The sequence below is a fragment of the Macaca fascicularis genome, chromosome 11, assembly GCF_037993035.2.
Source record: "Macaca fascicularis isolate 582-1 chromosome 11, T2T-MFA8v1.1".
In the NCBI taxonomy this organism is placed as follows: Eukaryota; Metazoa; Chordata; class Mammalia; order Primates; family Cercopithecidae; genus Macaca; species Macaca fascicularis.
Genome location: NC_088385.1, coordinates 11,694,113 through 11,710,537, shown reverse-complemented (window position 1 = coordinate 11,710,537; position 16,425 = coordinate 11,694,113). Strand labels below are relative to the sequence as shown.

Sequence of the window (16,425 nt, the reverse complement as noted above, 5' to 3'; positions counted from 1 at the left end):
AGGTGATGCCCCGCCCTGCTTTGGCTCATGCTCTGTGGGCTGCACCCACTGTCCAACCAGTCCCAGTGAGATGAACCAGGTACCTCAGTTGGAAATGCAGAAATCACCTGTCTTCTGCGTCCATCACACTGGGAACTGCAGACTGGAGCTGTTCCTGTTTGGCCATCTTGGAACTGGAATTCATAAATCATTTTTGAAGTGTGTAGTTGTGTGAGTATGGAATAGCAATATGTCTACTAATTCATTTGGTTAATCATGAAGAAGAGTGCTCAGCTCTGCACAAATGGACTGTGAATCTGGGATCCAGGAAAAGCTTGCTATCTTCTTCTTGCCATTGCCTGGAAGATGACTATCCATAATGCAAATTGGAACTATTCTCCTGCTTAAAACCTTTCAAGGACATCAATCATCAAATGAGAAATACTGTTCTAGTTTTCACTATCTTGTGAAAATCTTTTAATTTGTCTCCATGTATACGTTATTTTTCAATTTATCCTACTATATATGTCTATGAAGCTAATCTTCACCTTTGTATTTCAGTCCAAATTTAGAAATTAAGTCAGAGTTAGAATTTGCTTCATGTGAATTGAGTAAATACAAAATGAGTCTGAATAGGGAAGATTAAATGCAAAAAATTGACACTCGTGACAATAAATTCATTTATATATTCAATGCAATTCCAAATAATACCTAATTGACTATGGGGATAATGAACTTAAAAGATTCTAGAGTTTTAACTTGAACAAATAATGATCTTAGTAATTGTATTAGTCCATTCTTGCATTGCTATAAAGAAATACCTGAGATTGGCTGATTTATAAAGAAAAGAGGTTTAATTGGTTCACAGTTCCACAGGCTGCACAAGAAGCATGATGCTGGCTTCTGCTAGGCTTCTGGGGAGGCCTCCAGGAACTTACAATCATGGCAGAAAGCTAAAAGGGAGCGAGGCTTCTAACATGGCAGGAGCATGAGCAAGGTGTGGGAGATGTGCTACACACGTTAGATGACCAGAACTTGCTAGAACTCTATCATGAGAACAACCACCAAGGGGATAGTGCTAAACCATTAATGAGGGATTCACTCCCACAATCTAATCACCTCCCACCAGACCCTACTTTCAATTCTGGGGATTACAATTCAACATGAGATTTGGTGAGGACACAAATCAGTAATGCAAAGAAAAAGTGAAAACAGAGAAGTGAAAAGACATCAGCCATAGTAGTTATTAAAATATTTTATTAAGCTACAGTAATTCAAATATTTTAATTCTCATAAAAGAATAGACCAGGTACTCGATGGACTAGAATAGACCTTTCAGAAACAAGCCTTGGTATACATGATAATTTAATATGTGATAAAGGAGGCATGTTTTATTAGCAGGGAAAGATTGAATTGGTCCATCAATATTAATAGGACTATTAGAAAGCTACGTGGAAAAAAAGTCAATTTAGATACTCTCTTGCTCCCCACCCAACAAACAAGAAAATAATTTGAGATGGAATTAAATGTAAAAATCTGAAGAAGTACTTTTGCTTCTACACATGTAAGATTTCATCACCACAAAAACTCTCTAATGCTACCCACTTACAGTCACACCCATCCCACTCCCCCACTCTCTGTAACCGTTAGTAACCACGAATTTGTTTTTCATCTCTACAATTTTGTCATTTAAGGAATGTTGTGTAAGAGAAATCATACAGCATGTGACCTTTTGAGATTGGCTTTTCTTTCCCCCATGCAGCTTAATGCTTTTGAGATCCACTTAAGTCATTGTGTATGTCAATCGTTTGTTCCTCTTCGTCGTCCAGCAGAACTATGTTGTATCGTTGCCAAACCATTCATCTACTGATAGACTTTTTGTTGTTTCCAATGTTTGGAAAAACTGTTTTCTTTTTCCTTTTTGTGGGTTAATTGACTTCTTAAAAATTCCACTTTAATTCATCTATAGTGTTTTTGAGTGTACCTCTTTGTATAGTTTTTCTGTGACTAAGTGCTATGGAGAATAGATTCATATTCAGAAAAGGGAATATGATATTGATAAAGAACAAAAGAAAAGATAGAGTTGTAAATGCCATAAATTTATTCAACATACACATTTTATGTATTTCCAATGATCTTCCCTTCTTTCTCTCACTGTTGTCTCTCTTGATGAGTCTGTTCTTCATTTCTGGAGTTCACCTGGTGAGGCCCATAAGTTGCTGTTTTTAAGCATTTCTTTGTTCAGATTCTAAACAGTAAAAGAAAAGGAAGAAATATTAGGGAAATTCTGTGACCTACTTAAGAACAACTCTTTGTATTTCAGTTATAAATATTTGAACTTAGTAACTTTTAATTATTTTTAATGATAGGGATGTTCTCCATTTTTCATATTTCACAGCGGAGATGCAAAGGTTTCGTGGTAAATTCTATGTCAAAGGTGAACCCTGTCAATCAGCCTAAAGGAAGGTCCTACAGGCTGAGCCTTTCGTGCTGTGCTATATGGATAATTACAGTGACAAATTTTTTGACTTTAGTATACATGACTTTAGTATATATGACTTTAGTACATTTACTAAAGTATATAGTAAATGTCAATATAGTAAAGTCAATATAGTACATTGACTTTAGTATATATGACTTTAGTACATTTACTAAAGTAAATATACTTTAGTATAAAGTCAATACATATTGACTTTAGAAATATCCCAGAAAGGTTATAGGTGATGAATGTATCACCACTGGGTATAGAATGGAAACTACATATTAGATAATTTAGTTTTTATATATGGCAAATTCTTAGATTCATCTTCAAACAAGTCACCCCAGACACCAGTAATTGTATTAACTTGCATTTTTTTTTCTGAGAAATGCTATAATACATTTGATATAGTTCAATTTATATACAGTACATCAGGGGTTTTTTAGGATATAGAAAGGATACAGTCATCTCAAGAAGCAGTCTTATGCAGAGAACTGAGATGCTTATTTGTTTTGAAGTTGGGATTAGACTTTACTGTTTAACTGAGATACTTATTTATTTTCTTTCAATTGAATCATTAATACTTTACCAGCACTGCAAGGGGCACTGTATTCTTCAAAGGTGAATTCATCTGAAACACAGAAATTAATGGAGAGAAAGAGTGAAGACATTCAGACATAAGCACCTAAGATGTGAATCGTAAATAAACTATGTAAGCCAAGAAAGAAAGTAGAAAGCATCGCTATAGAGCCAATAAAAATGATTTCTCTATTAAGCTGTTTGGGATTGGTGGGAGGAAACCAAGAGAAAATCTGACTTGGGAACAGAATTGAGAGGCCGGGTACACAGGTGGTGTGCCTGAATATAGTTACAGGGCTCCACAGATAGTGCCTTTTCACAGCTGTATTTTTCTCATTGGAATTGCACCTTGCTCTCTGAACCTTCCCTTCATCAAAGAACAGTTTTAGCACTACCATCATGCTACGATGGTGGTTAATTTTCTAGCTCAAAGCCATGAGCAAATCAAAGTATTTCCTGATATATTACAAAGTTCCCCAAATTGTGTGAGACTATCCAAAGCACAAGTCAAAAACAGATCAAATTTTTCACGTCAGGCATCAGCACTGAGATGTGTTTTTTCAGTTACCATACTCTTCTTATCTCTTTGGAATAATTCAGCCCAGGACAAACAACTTTATAGGGAAATTTAGATAGAATGGACCCTCTCATTGCCTTATGGTCAATTTATAAGAATGACTCTAAGACTTGTTTAGTGGGGGGACACGAGAGGTTCATATACAAGAACATGATTATTCAGTGCGCACAAACTCACCTTTTCCTCCCGTGAAACACTGTGGAGTTTTGCTTTAGTTAAGGCAATCCTTTACTGGGTTAGTAGTTTTGTTTTTGTTTTTGTTTTTTGTTTTAAAGCTCAGCATGTCTGAAGCTTACCTGTCTCATAATAATCATAGGCTTTTACTGTAGCTGGTTTTAAATTCTTTATTTGGATGTCTTGTTCCACAAAGAAGGAAAAATTCAGGGTTTGATGGGTTAGCTGGGGGGACAGGAAAACAATTAGAATCAAAGGTTAGTTAATCTTTGATTAACTAGTTACTAGTTACTGTCCTCTCTTCATAAGATATTATCAAACCCTGTAGTTATGCTATACACATCTGTACCAGAACCTATGAAAAGAAAGGGGACTTCCGTGACCTGCATAACATACTAAAAGACAGATAAAAGAAGGACAAAAGAGACAATTTTGTTGACAGCCAAATGTAATAAATCAAGCCTGTTGACAGTCCAGGCTTCATTTCTTTTTTCTTTTTTTTTTCCTTTTTTTTGGGGGAGGGGGGCAGGGACCGAGTCTCGCTCTGTTTCCCAGGCTAGAGTACAGTGGCACGATCTCGGCTCACTGCAACCTCTGCCTCCCAGGTTCAAGCAATTCTCCTGCCTCAGCCTCTCAAGTAGCTGGGACTACAGGTACCTGCCACTGTGCCAAGCTAATTTTTGTATTTGTAGTAAAGATGGGATTTCACCATCTTGGCCAGGCTTGTCTTGAACTCCTGACCTCGTGATCCACCTGCCTTGGCCTCCCAAAGTGCTGGGATTACAGGTGTGAGCCACTGTGCCTGGCCGGCTTCATTTCTTTTTATAGCCACTTTGTCCTCTCTCACCTGTATATGTGAACAGCACTATATGGAACCTGTTATGGTTTGTTAGAACCTCTAGTTGTTACTCCAGATCTAGCAGAGTCACAGAAAGTCTTACCTTTTCAAAGTAGATTAGGACATGGTTGATGCTCACTTCAGTCCTCTGAATCTGAGGCTGTTTCTGGAGCTGTTGATCAAGGGAATAAGCCAGAAATATGGAATGAGAAAATGTTATACTGGCAGTAGTTTTCAGGAATTTACGATATAAACAGCTTCTCAGGAGCATCCAAACTACTAATTTTGATTTCTTTAAGAATAATAATGATAACAATAGCAATATTTATTGAACTTTTATTCTCTATATATGCTATAAGTGTATGTGCAGACACATATATGTGATATATATATATATATATATATATATATGCATGTACACACACATATATCCTTTTCTCTTTTTATATATAGCTGGAAAATAATTCAATACCATTCCACATAACTAGGTGTCTTGGGGCCTGTTGGAATATTATTTATCATGTTTCTGACTTATACCCTATACCTGACACCATATAACCATGATACACACTATTAAAATGATAGAGACACCCTTTAGAGAAGCAATTTTGAGGGAGCACACCTCTTGAAAAGTGCATCAATAAAGTCAAACTGACAACGATAAATGGCAGCATTTACCATGACTTTGCTATTTGTAAGGGATCTAGGGATTACCTGTTTAACTGATGGTTTCATAGGTATGAAGCCTGATACCATCTTCACGTCAACAATGACCATGTTGGAACTGGGTCGGTCCCCAGTATAACTATAAAGTCAATGCATAGGAATAAGGAAGTCAAACAAAATTTCTTGGAATTCATTCAAGACAAACTCTCTCTTTACCTTCTATTTCTAACACTAAGTTACTATATCTACTGTATCTGTTTCTGTTGTGGTTGTTTGGAAAACCCATCATTTTAGGCTCACACTTTTCAGGTATTGTAATACCATATTCTCAATGTTAACGCTTTTTCTTGTTAATAAACACTGCAAGAAAGTTTCTTGTAATAAACACTGCAAGAATTCCATATTCATTATGTGTGGCTTTGGAGAGTGGAGTTTCTCCACATAAGAAAATCAATCTCCCCATATTCTATTAGGTTGGTGCAAAAAGTCTGGTCACGATCTAGGATTTACCTAATGTTGATGTGAATCTGGAACTTTCTGTGAGCATCCACTCCATCACAATTCGTGGGGAGAGTATTAACCTGCAGAGCAAAGGGCGCTTTCCCTTCTTTCTTGGGAAGGATGTTATATCTCAGGCATGTCTAAAACAAATGGAAAAAAAATCCTTAATTTTTACACTGAAATTGTCTCATAATCTGTTCCAGATGATTCATACCGTTCCTTAGCACATACTTCTTTTTCTTATTTTGAAATTCAAATATAACTCTTGAAACTTTCTCTCCCATTTGCAGCATCTCCTAAACCCCAGCAGTCTCACCTGGAGGTGCACACATCCCGACCCTGACACGGTTGTGCTGTACTCCCCCGGAAGCTCTGGTAACCGGACCTCCTGCAGCACTAGGCGATTGCCATCATCTACTTGGAAGTCTTTAGAAAAGGTGTGTGAAGATTTGATGGTGACCAAAGCTGCTTTCTCACTTTTACTGAAAGTTGCTGTTCCATATTTGGAGAGGGCTTGAAGAGCCACCACTGTGTCCTGAAAAAAAAAAAAATGAGTAGAGAAATCACAGAAGAGGAAAGTAACAAACGCACACTGGATGTAAACCATAACAACACTATTCTTTCTTCAGAACTATTTAGTCATAAACGCAGTCCACTAACTATTTCAATTTAGTTCAATCTGGTTAGTAATGATAAACTATTTCAGATACTTTGAAGGTAAATTTTTAAAGTTTCTTCATTCAGCTGGTTTACAATATACATATGGTGATAAGACTTAGATATTTGACACAAGCACAGGTTATTTCAATAATTTATAAATTTATGTAACAATATTTGTCATGAAAGGTCAGAGAAGAGAGAAGAAAATATGGGTTCGAATAGTAAGAGAAGACTGAAGAAGGTGAGAAATAAGATTATCTCTGAATAATGAGCAGGGTTTATGTAGACAGAAGAGAGGTATCAGGGGGACCTGGGTGGGGAATGCTCTATGTGAAGTAATGGTGCAGTGAGCTAATTCCAGAAGAAGCAAAGGGATCTGCCTAATCAGATTGGTGTGCTCATGTTTACTGGTGAGAGGAAATATTATTGATAAAATATTAGATAATTTTAGGCTTTGGGTGAAAAATGATTTATTTTCTAAGGGAAGTAATCCCATGAAAACATTGCTTTGTGAAAACAAACCTACCTGCATGGTTGGGGGTCCCCTAGGGAGTTAAGAGAGGAGACAGTATCAAAAGGACAGAGTAGTAATCCATACATAAGATAGTAAGGCTGGAACTTGTCTGCTGATGGAGGGATGGAGAAAGTGTGAATTAGAAATACCAACTATTCCATTATTCAACTCCCAGAAGATGGCTGTATCTTCATATATGTGAATATATTTATGTTTCCTTCTAGAGTGTCCCCACAGACCTGAGTGGAGGAGAAGCCCCCTTGGGGATTTTGCTGGTTGGTAATCCACTTCACAATACGTGATGCCACAGACAGGTCCTCTGAAGATGGGGCGGGCTGGACAGTAAGATAGGTAAGGAGCACATAAGATGTCATCTCCACTTCTGCAGAGGGAGCCCGTGGTTGAGAATAGAGGGTCTTAGCTTCTTGAAGTTTCCCAGGACGTTGCCAGTGGATTGAATCCTCTTTGACATAGAAAAGGGTAGAATTTTTAGCTTAAGGGATGATTTCAAAATCTAATCCATAAGTGATAATTATAAGTATAGTTCACCTAATAAATTGACATTTCATTTTAATGAAGTGAAAGCATTAAACAAAGTGAAAGCATTAAATAGTCACTATCAAACAAATCCTTGTCAAGAAAGTAAAGTTCCAGAGAATAACATTGAGCTTTTGTGTCTACTACATGTGTGTGTGATACTAGAAGCTGGGACTGTATAGAGTCTATACTGTGTGGATTAATAAAATGATCCATGTTATCCAGAGAATTCAAGTCTTAGATCAATGATAATTATTCTATCATTAAATTAAGGCAGCATGATAGGCATGAGCTCAGTAGAGGCATCCTTCCTTCTTTTGGTCACTGGTGGTTGTTAGAAGTAAACTTTGCAGTAGCAACTCGTACCTTCTTTCACAGCCTCTCTGTTTAATGATTCAAGCAACTCTCTTCGTTTGACCTTGTTTCCTGCTAGGGCAAAGGCATAGGCCAATAATGCTTTGGTGTAGACAAGACTTCCTTGGTCCTCTGAGGTGGAGCTCCAGGCCGTTTCAAGGCAGGATAGGGCACTGCGGACCACTGTGTGCTATAAAGAAAATGAAAGGCTATTGTAAAATAGCAGAACTAGGCAAATGAGCTATCCCCAGGCTAACTGCAGATTAAAAACCCTAATGTGTCTGTGTAACCTCACAGTTCTGACCAGAGAGGAGTTTCCTCTGCTGCTTCCAAAAGGATCTGGTCCTTTACATTCCATTGAAATAAAACAAAATTAAATACCATAAAAATCACAATTAATTTCCCTCAGGGATTCATCATATCATAATTTTATTATTTACATGTGTGAAGGAGGTACAGGGGATGTGCTTGAACATACAGTGGCAGGCAGTGGCATCTCCAGCAAAGCAATGGTGATGTAGGCAGAGAGTGTCAACTCATCGTTCACCCCACCCTGTAAGGATCAGAGGCAGAGACTCAAACACTTCAATAGTCACGAGACACCATCTGCTAACATTTCTTTTCCTTTTCACATCTTCACTAGATGGTTTCTTGTCTTGTGCTAGATTGTTGATTTTCTCCCCTTCCTCCTCTACCCTAAAATTCTTGAGTGTGTCCCAAATCACCTTCCCTCACTTTTTATAGTGTGTTCGGCTTTGAGGTTTTTTTGAACACTATTTTCATTCAATAACAAACTACTAAGGCATTGCTAGATTTCAGGAGATTTAGAATCCACCATTCCTCCTGAAATTTATGTCGCAATGACTGAAGGACTCAATTCAAACATCATTTCCTCCCATATATCACTATCTTCGGGACCAGAACAAAAATAGAGAAGGCATCACCTTAATGGCATTGTTCAGCAGTGATCCGGAGCCTTCGAAACAACCATCTGCCTTTTGTCTCCGTGAAAGCCAGGTGAGGGCATCCCTGATGTGTGAGTGCTCCACAAAGATGTACGATTGGGCTTGAGCAAAGGACTTGAGCACAAATGCAGTGAGCCTGTCCAGCAAAACAGAGACACAGACATGAAGACCACCTCACTTTTACAGCTCACTTTGCACACTGCCTCCAGACATTGCTCTTCACAATTCAGTGGAGAAGATTACTGGGAGGAATTGATGGGAAAACAGTATATAAGAGCGGAATATACTCTAGTCCAACAAACATCTCAATATCTTTTATTCTCTCTCAACTTTATTGGTTTCTCTGAGATGATGTTTTTTAAATTTTTTGTTGTGAAACATTTGTTGGAGCCTCCAAGCCCCCCCCCCACCATGAAAGCTGCATTTCCAGAATGACTTTTCCTGATTTTACTGCATCACGGTCTCCTTCTGTCCTCCCCCTCCTCTCCTTTTTTAATGCACAGTGTGGGAGCTTCTTCCTCGGTCATTTTATAGAGTGAAGAGTGACATTTTCTGCTCTATATTTCCATTTAGAAGATCCTTATTTCACCATTTTCAGCTGTGTTATCACAGCAGGTAAGCTTTCAGAGATGAAACCGTGAGATTACCCAACAGGAATGATACATACAGCATATGCATTATTTAAAGATTAACAATTTTCCACAAAAAACTCCAGATATTAGAGAGTAGCTGTTTCTAGAATCCTGAAATATCATGGATCTACAGAGAGCATAGGGAAAAAATAATCTTACCAAGTGTTTCCCTGACTGCTACCGTCATTGTCCCCAAAGGTGCTGTAGGAACCATCTCTGTGCTTATAATTCAATTGCCTTTGGTACCCTGAAGAGGAAGTTTTCATAGATTTATTGAAATGGCAAAGACACTGGAGGATTATTAAGCCTTTTTCTCAGTGCTGTTAGGAATCGTAGGGTAACTAATATTTAGTTAAAATCTCCCCCAATCCCCAATCACAGGCTTGATGATAGTATTGAATTTTCTACTTGTATATTGGGACATTTTATTGAAAATCACAGCAATGACTATCAAATCTTAATGAAAGAGATTTTAGTTCACCAAAAATATTTAAGAGAGTATGGCTTTTCCTTCTGAGGTAATCTCTCACCACTGATGAGGTAGCTAGTGGCTTTGGCCTTGATCTTCTCTGTCAGCTGTCGTGTCTCATTGAGATAGTTTAGAACATAAATGTTAGGGACAAAAAGGACCATATTCTGCTCTCCACAACCATAGGGCATCTGGAGAAGGTTCTGAAGGTTTTGCACTACAGAGCCTAGTATATCACCTGTGGAATGAAAGTTGTAAAGAAATCAGATATCGTTTGTATTGGGCTAGGAAAATAGATTATCAGCTAACTGAGAGGTCAAATGGCCTATATAGGGAAGGACAAGAAGACTAAAAAAGGTGAAAAAAACAAGAAATAGGGAGAAAAACAAAAAGTGAGAAAATGAAGTAGATGGTTTAAGAATGGAGAAAGCAGGGAAGAAACTGAATGGTAGGTGATCTATCTTTTCTCGTGGGCCATATGTCTGGTAAAACTCAACCACAACCATTTTCAAATTGACTTGGAAGCACTACCACCTAGTAAATTGCTAGAAGATGAGGGCACAGAGAGGTGACCCTTTCTTTTTAGAATATATCAAGGCATAATATGTAGCACAACATCTATTCAAGCCCCTTTCCAACTGTAACATAGTGTAACCCTTAGTGCTTCTCTCAATCCAATGCCCGTTGTCAGAGACTTCAGTAATCACGGAAGGCGAGGCCCATGCACTAGAATTACACAGCTAGACAGCTGCTTCCCTTGGGCTGAAAGACTCACCCAAAACTGAATATGTTGCCCTAGGAGATCCTTCAACCACATTTGAAGGAACATTCAGTGACACCTTTTCAGGTACTCCAGTATCTAATGGAAGAAGACAAACACATATAAAGGAGGGGAAATTATGAATCATGTTTCTCTACATCATCTAAATCCAAAGTTTTATTTTCCTTGGTCATTATATAACTTTTTTTTTTTTTTTTTTTTTTTTTTTTTTTTTGAGACAGAGTCTCCCTCTGTCACCCAGGCCAAAGTGCAGTGGTGTGATCTCACTGCAACCTCTGCTTCGTGGGTTCGAACGATTCTTGTGCCTGAGTCACCTAAATATCTGGGATTACAGGCATGCACCACCACGCCTGACTAATTTCTGTTTTGTAGAGACAGAGTTGGCCAGGCTGGTCTTGAACTTCTGATCTCAAGCGATTTGCCCGCCTCCATCTCCCAAATTGCTGAGATTACAGGTGTGAGCCGCCATGCCTGGCTCGGTTATTATATAATTTCTTTGATACAGTCCAAGTTTCTCTTAAAGCTATGATTCATCTCTGTGAAGTTCATATTCATCACATACATTTGTGCTAAATTTCTATGGCTTTTCCTATAGGCATATACTTATGGTATACTTATTTCCTTCTCTTCATGATTTATATTAATTCCTGCTACTGTTAATGCTTTCCAAGAATTACATTCATTCTATTGATTTGTATTCAGTGTATACTATGTACCAGGTTCTAAGTGCAATGATACTGAAACTTTCAAAACAAATTTCCTGGCCTCCTGGAGATTTCAGTTTTAGGGGAAGAGTAAGATAAAAAAAAAAAAAAAAAAAAAAAAAAAACCAAGAGTATATTTAGTATGCTAGATGTTGATAAGTGCTATAGAGAAAATTAAAGCAGGGTAAGTGTTTCTATGGTGAGCTAGTAAAACAAGGCAGATCAGGAAGTGCAGGATGTAGGGAGGGGGCTCCCTATGGAAAAGCTCATTGATAGAAAGTCCTATGTGAGCAGAGACTCTAAGTAAGTCAAGGAGCCAGATTTATCCAAACCTGGAGGAAGACACTTCCCGGAAAAAGGAACAAAAAGTAAAAGGACTCCAGAGACTGAAGAATGCCAGATGTATTCCAGTAGGAAGAAGGAGGTCAGTGTGGCCGGCATGGGGTGAGCAAAGGAGAGGTTAGGAAGATGTGAAGTCATGGGGTAGCAAGGGTTTCTTTTTTTAAAAAATTTATTATTATACTTTAAGTTCTAGGGTACATGTGCACAACATGCAGGTTTCTTACATATGTATACATGTGCCATGTTGGTGTGCTGCGCCCATTAACTCGTCATTTACATTAGGTATATCTCTTAATGATATCCCTCCCCACTCCCCTCACCTCACGACAGGCCCCAGTGTGTGACGTTCCCTGCCCTGTGTACAAGTGTTCTCATTGTTCAATTCCCACCTATGAGTGAGAACATGCGGTGTTTGGTTTTCTGTCCTTGTGATAGTTTGCTGAGAATGATGGTTTCCAGCTGCATCCATGTCCCTACAAAGGACATGAACTCATCCTTTTTTATGAGTGCATAGTATTCCATGGTGTATATGTGACACATTTTCTTAATTCAGTCTGTCACTGATGGATATTTGGGTTGGTTCCAAGTCTTTGCTATTGTGAATAGTGCTGCAATAAACATACGTATGCATGTGTCTTTATAGCAGCATGATTAATAATCCTTTGGGTATATACCCAGTAATGCAGTGGCTGGATCAAGTGGTATTTCTTGTTCTAGATCCTAGAGGAATCACCACACTGTCTTCCACAATGGTTGAACTAATTTACAGTCCCACCAACAGTGTAAAAGTGTTTCTATTTCTCCACATCCTCTCCAGCACCTGTTGTTTTTGACTTTTTAATGATCGCCATTCTAACTGGTGTGAGATGGTATCTCATTGTGGTTTTGATTTGCATTTCTCTGATGGCGAGTGATAATGAGCATTTTTTCATATGTCTGTTGGCTGCATAAATGTCTTCTTTTGAAAAGTGTCTGTTCATATCCTTTGCCCACTTTTTGATGGGGTTGTTTTTTTCTTGTAAATTTGTTTGAGTTCTTTGTAGGTTCTGGATATTAGCCCTTTGTCAGATGAGTAGATTGTAAAAATTTTTTCCCATTCTGTAGGTTGCCTGTTCACTCTGGTGGTAGTTTGGTAGTTTCTTTTGCTGTGCAGAAGCTCTTTACTTTAATTGGATCCCATTTGTCAATTTTGGCTTTTGTTGTCATTACTTTTGGTGTTTTAGACATGAAGTCCTTGCCCATGCCTATGTCCTGAATGGTATTACCTAGGTTTTCTTCTTGGGTTTTTATGGTTTTAGGTCTAACATTTAAGTCTCTAATCTATCTTGAATTAATTTTCGTATAAGATGTAAGGAAAGGATCCAATTTCAGCTTTCTACATATGGCTAGCCAGTTTTCCCAGCACCATTTATTAAATAGGGAATCCTTTCCCCATTTCTTGTTTTTGTCAGGTTTGTCAAAGATCAGATGGTTGTAGATGTGCGGTATTATTTCTGAGGGCTCTGTTCTGTTCCATTGGTCTATATCTCTGTTTTGGTACCAGTACCATGCTGTTTTGATTACTGTAGCCTTGTAGTATAGTTTGAAGTCAGGTAGCATGATGCCTCCAGCTTTGTTCTTTTGGCTTAGGATTGTCTTGGCAATGCAGGCTCTTTTTTGGTTCCATATGAACTTTAAAGTAGTGTTTTCCAATTCTGTGAAGAAAGTCATTGGCAGCTTGATGGGGATGGCATTGAATCTATAAATTAGCTTGGGCAGTATGACCATTTTCACGATATTGATTCTTCCTATCCATGAGCATGACATGTTCTTCCATTTGTTTGTGTCCTCTTATTTCATTAAGCAGTGTTTTGTAGTTCTCCTTGAAGAGGTCCTTCACATCCCTTGTTAGTTGGATTCTGAGGTATTTTATTCTCTTTGAAGCAATTGTGAATGGGAGTTCACTCATGATTTGGCTCTCTGTTTTTCTGTTATTTGTGTATAAGAATGCTTGTGATTTTTGCACATTGATTTTGTATCCTGAGACTTTGCTGAAGTTGCTTATGAGCTTAAGGAGATTTTGGGCTGAGACAATGGGGTTTTCTAAATATACAATCATGTCATCTGAAAACAGGGACAATTTGACTTCTTCTTTTCCTAATTGAATACCCTTTATTTCTTTCTCCTGCCTGATTGCCCTGGCCAGAACTTCCAACACTATGTTGAATAGGAGTGGTGAGAGAGGGCATCCCTGTCTTGTGCCAGTTTTCAAAGGGAATGCTTCCAGTTTTGCCCATTCAGTATGATAATGGCTGTGGGTTTGTCATAGATAGCTCTTATTATTTTGAGATACGTTCCATCAATACTGAATTTACTGAGAGTTTTTAGCATGAAGGACTGTTGAATTTTGTCAAAGGCTTTTTCTGCATCTATTGCGATAATCATGTGGTTTTTGTCTTTGGTTCTGTTTATATGCTGGATTACATTTATTGATTTGCGTATGTCGAACCAGCCTTGCATCCCAGAGATGAAGCCCACTTGATCATGGTGGATAAACTTTTTGATGTGCTGCTGGATTTAGTTTGCCAGTATTTTATTGAGGATTTTTGCACCGATGTTCATCAAGGATTTTGGTCTGAAATTCTCTTTTTTTGTTGTGTCTCTGCCAGGCTTTGGTATCATGATGATGTCGGCCTCATAAAATGAGTTAAGGAGTGTTCCCTCCTTTTCTATTGATTGGAATAGTTTCAGAAAGAATGGTACCAGCTCCTCCTTGTACCTCTGGTAGAATTCAGTTGTGAATCCGTCTGGTCCTGGACTTTTTTTTTATTGGTAGGCTATTAATTATTGCCTCAATTTCAGAGCCTGCTATTGGTCTATTCAGGGATTCAACTTCTTCCTGGTTTAGTCTTGGGAGAGCGTATGTGTCCAGGAATTTATCCATTTCTTCTAGGTTTTCTAGTTTATTTGCGTAGAGGTGTTCATAGTATCCTCTGATGATAGTTTGTATTTCTGTGAGGTCGGTGGTGATATCCCCTTTATCATTTTTTATTCTCTATTTGATTTTTCTCTCTTTTCTTCTTTATTAGTCTTGCTAGCAGTCTATCAATTTTGTTGATCTTTTCAAAAAACCAGCTCCTGGATTCATTGATTTTTTGAAGGGTTTTTTGCATCTCTATCTCCTTCAGTTCTGCTCTGATCTTAGTTATTTCTTGCCTTCTGCTAGCTTTTAAATGTGTTTGCTCTTGCTTCTCTAGTTCTTTTAATTGTAATGTTAGGGTGTCGATTTTAGATCTTTCCTCTTTCTCTTGTGGGCATTTAGTGCTATAAATTTCCCTCTACACACTGCTTTAAATGTGTCCCAGAGATTCTGATATGTTATGTCTTTGTTCTCATTGATTTCAAAGAACATCTTTATTTCTGCCTTCATTTCGTTATGTACCCAGTAGTCATTCAGGAGCAGGTTGTTCAGTTTCCATGTAGTTGAGCGGTTTTGATTGAGTTTCTTAGTCCTGAGTTCTAGTTTGATTGCACTGTGGTCTGAGAGACAGTTTGTTATAATTTCTGTTCTTTTACATTTGCTGAGGAGTGCTTTACTTCCAACTATTTGGTCAATTTTGGAATATGTGCGCTGTGGTACTGAGAAGAATGTATATTCTGTTGATTTGAGGTGGAGAGTTCTGTAGATGTCTATTAGGTCCACTTGGTGCAGAGCTGAGTTCTAAGTGCATTAAAAGTTTACACTTTAACTTTAGGGGGATATGGGAGATTCCTGAAAGCGTTAGAGAAGACAAGATACACAATCTGACACATGCTTTAAAGGATCCCTCTCGCTGAAGGGGAACAAGAAAAGATGATCAGGAGACCAGTTAGAAAGCTATTGAGAGCCTGCAAGAGAAAGGACTAGAATCGTAGAGATGGAGTGAAGTGGGTAGATTCCGGATATAATTTGAAGGTGAAATTGACTAGATTTGTGCATGGATTGGGTAGGGAGTATAAGGGAAAGAATGTAGTAAAGAAGAACTCCAAAGTGTTTCTCTCCCAGCAAGTAGAAGAACAGATTTTTCATCATCTGAGATGAAGGAAATTGAAGGAGGAGCAGGTTTGTGAGGAAGAGCTGATACTCAGTTTTAAACTTGCTGATTTTGATATGCCTATGAGACCTACAAGCCTGTAAGTGGAGAGGAGTGGGCAGTTGAACACATGAGTTTGAGTTCAGGAAAAAGGTGTGGATCCAAGTTGTATATTTTTGGACACAAGTACATAGTTGTTATTAAAGCCATTGACTAGATGATTTTATCAAGGGATCTTCATATAGAGAGGAGAGATCTGCAGACTAAGCATTATCATCAAGATGATTATAGATGGCACCGAGTTGCATTTTTAATGATAATTTAAATAAACATAAAAAAGTGTTAGCTTTTCCCTCTCTCTTTCAATATAGGGGTAATTTTTATATTGTTATATTAATGATATTAGTAAAATGTTGGTTTTCTATACAAGTTAGTGACCTGCAGTTCCTCTTAAAATAACTTGTTTAAGTAAAAACCTGAGTGCATTTAAACTGTTAATTGAATGGTAAATCATACTAGCGTCACACAGATATTTCAATATTTTGAACACGGTTTAGAAAGACATTTGAGAAACAGATGTATCAGAAAGAATTCTGTCCTGACGTCAACAGCCTTAGTCCTT

The 16,425-nt window shown here is 37.9% G+C and overlaps 1 protein-coding gene and 1 long non-coding RNA gene across 7 annotated transcripts in view; one reads left to right on the top strand and one right to left on the bottom strand.

The window, feature by feature from the left end:
• LOC141408019 (uncharacterized) overlaps nucleotides 1–8,231 on the top strand; it is a 31,127-nt gene extending 22,896 nt beyond the window's left edge. The window contains exon 2 of the long non-coding RNA XR_012419988.1: nucleotides 6,084–8,231. This is a non-coding gene — a long non-coding RNA (uncharacterized lncRNA). The remainder of the gene's footprint in view (nucleotides 1–6,083) is intronic.
• The window catches only part of LOC102132378 (pregnancy zone protein-like), a 49,999-nt gene continuing 35,631 nt past the window's right edge, over nucleotides 2,058–16,425 (bottom strand). For 3 of the 6 annotated variants that reach the window (XM_005570065.5, XM_074006250.1, XM_045364701.3), the window contains 14 exons: nucleotides 10,700–10,783; nucleotides 9,986–10,162; nucleotides 9,615–9,702; nucleotides 8,803–8,959; nucleotides 8,337–8,411; nucleotides 7,871–8,048; nucleotides 7,207–7,430; nucleotides 6,110–6,328; nucleotides 5,803–5,933; nucleotides 5,341–5,431; nucleotides 4,730–4,798; nucleotides 3,911–4,013; nucleotides 3,048–3,089; nucleotides 2,058–2,227 (listed from right to left, as the gene is read on the bottom strand). In XM_005570065.5, coding sequence (XP_005570122.3) covers nucleotides 2,205–2,227; nucleotides 3,048–3,089; nucleotides 3,911–4,013; nucleotides 4,730–4,798; nucleotides 5,341–5,431; nucleotides 5,803–5,933; nucleotides 6,110–6,328; nucleotides 7,207–7,430; nucleotides 7,871–8,048; nucleotides 8,337–8,411; nucleotides 8,803–8,959; nucleotides 9,615–9,702; nucleotides 9,986–10,162; nucleotides 10,700–10,783 — 1,661 coding nt within the window. In that variant the 3' untranslated portion in view covers nucleotides 2,058–2,204. The remainder of the gene's footprint in view (nucleotides 2,228–3,047; nucleotides 3,090–3,910; nucleotides 4,014–4,729; nucleotides 4,799–5,340; nucleotides 5,432–5,802; nucleotides 5,934–6,109; nucleotides 6,329–7,206; nucleotides 7,431–7,870; nucleotides 8,049–8,336; nucleotides 8,412–8,802; nucleotides 8,960–9,614; nucleotides 9,703–9,985; nucleotides 10,163–10,699; nucleotides 10,784–16,425) is intronic. The other 3 variants (XR_012419973.1, XM_015430345.4, XR_012419974.1) reach the window with 3 other exon arrangements.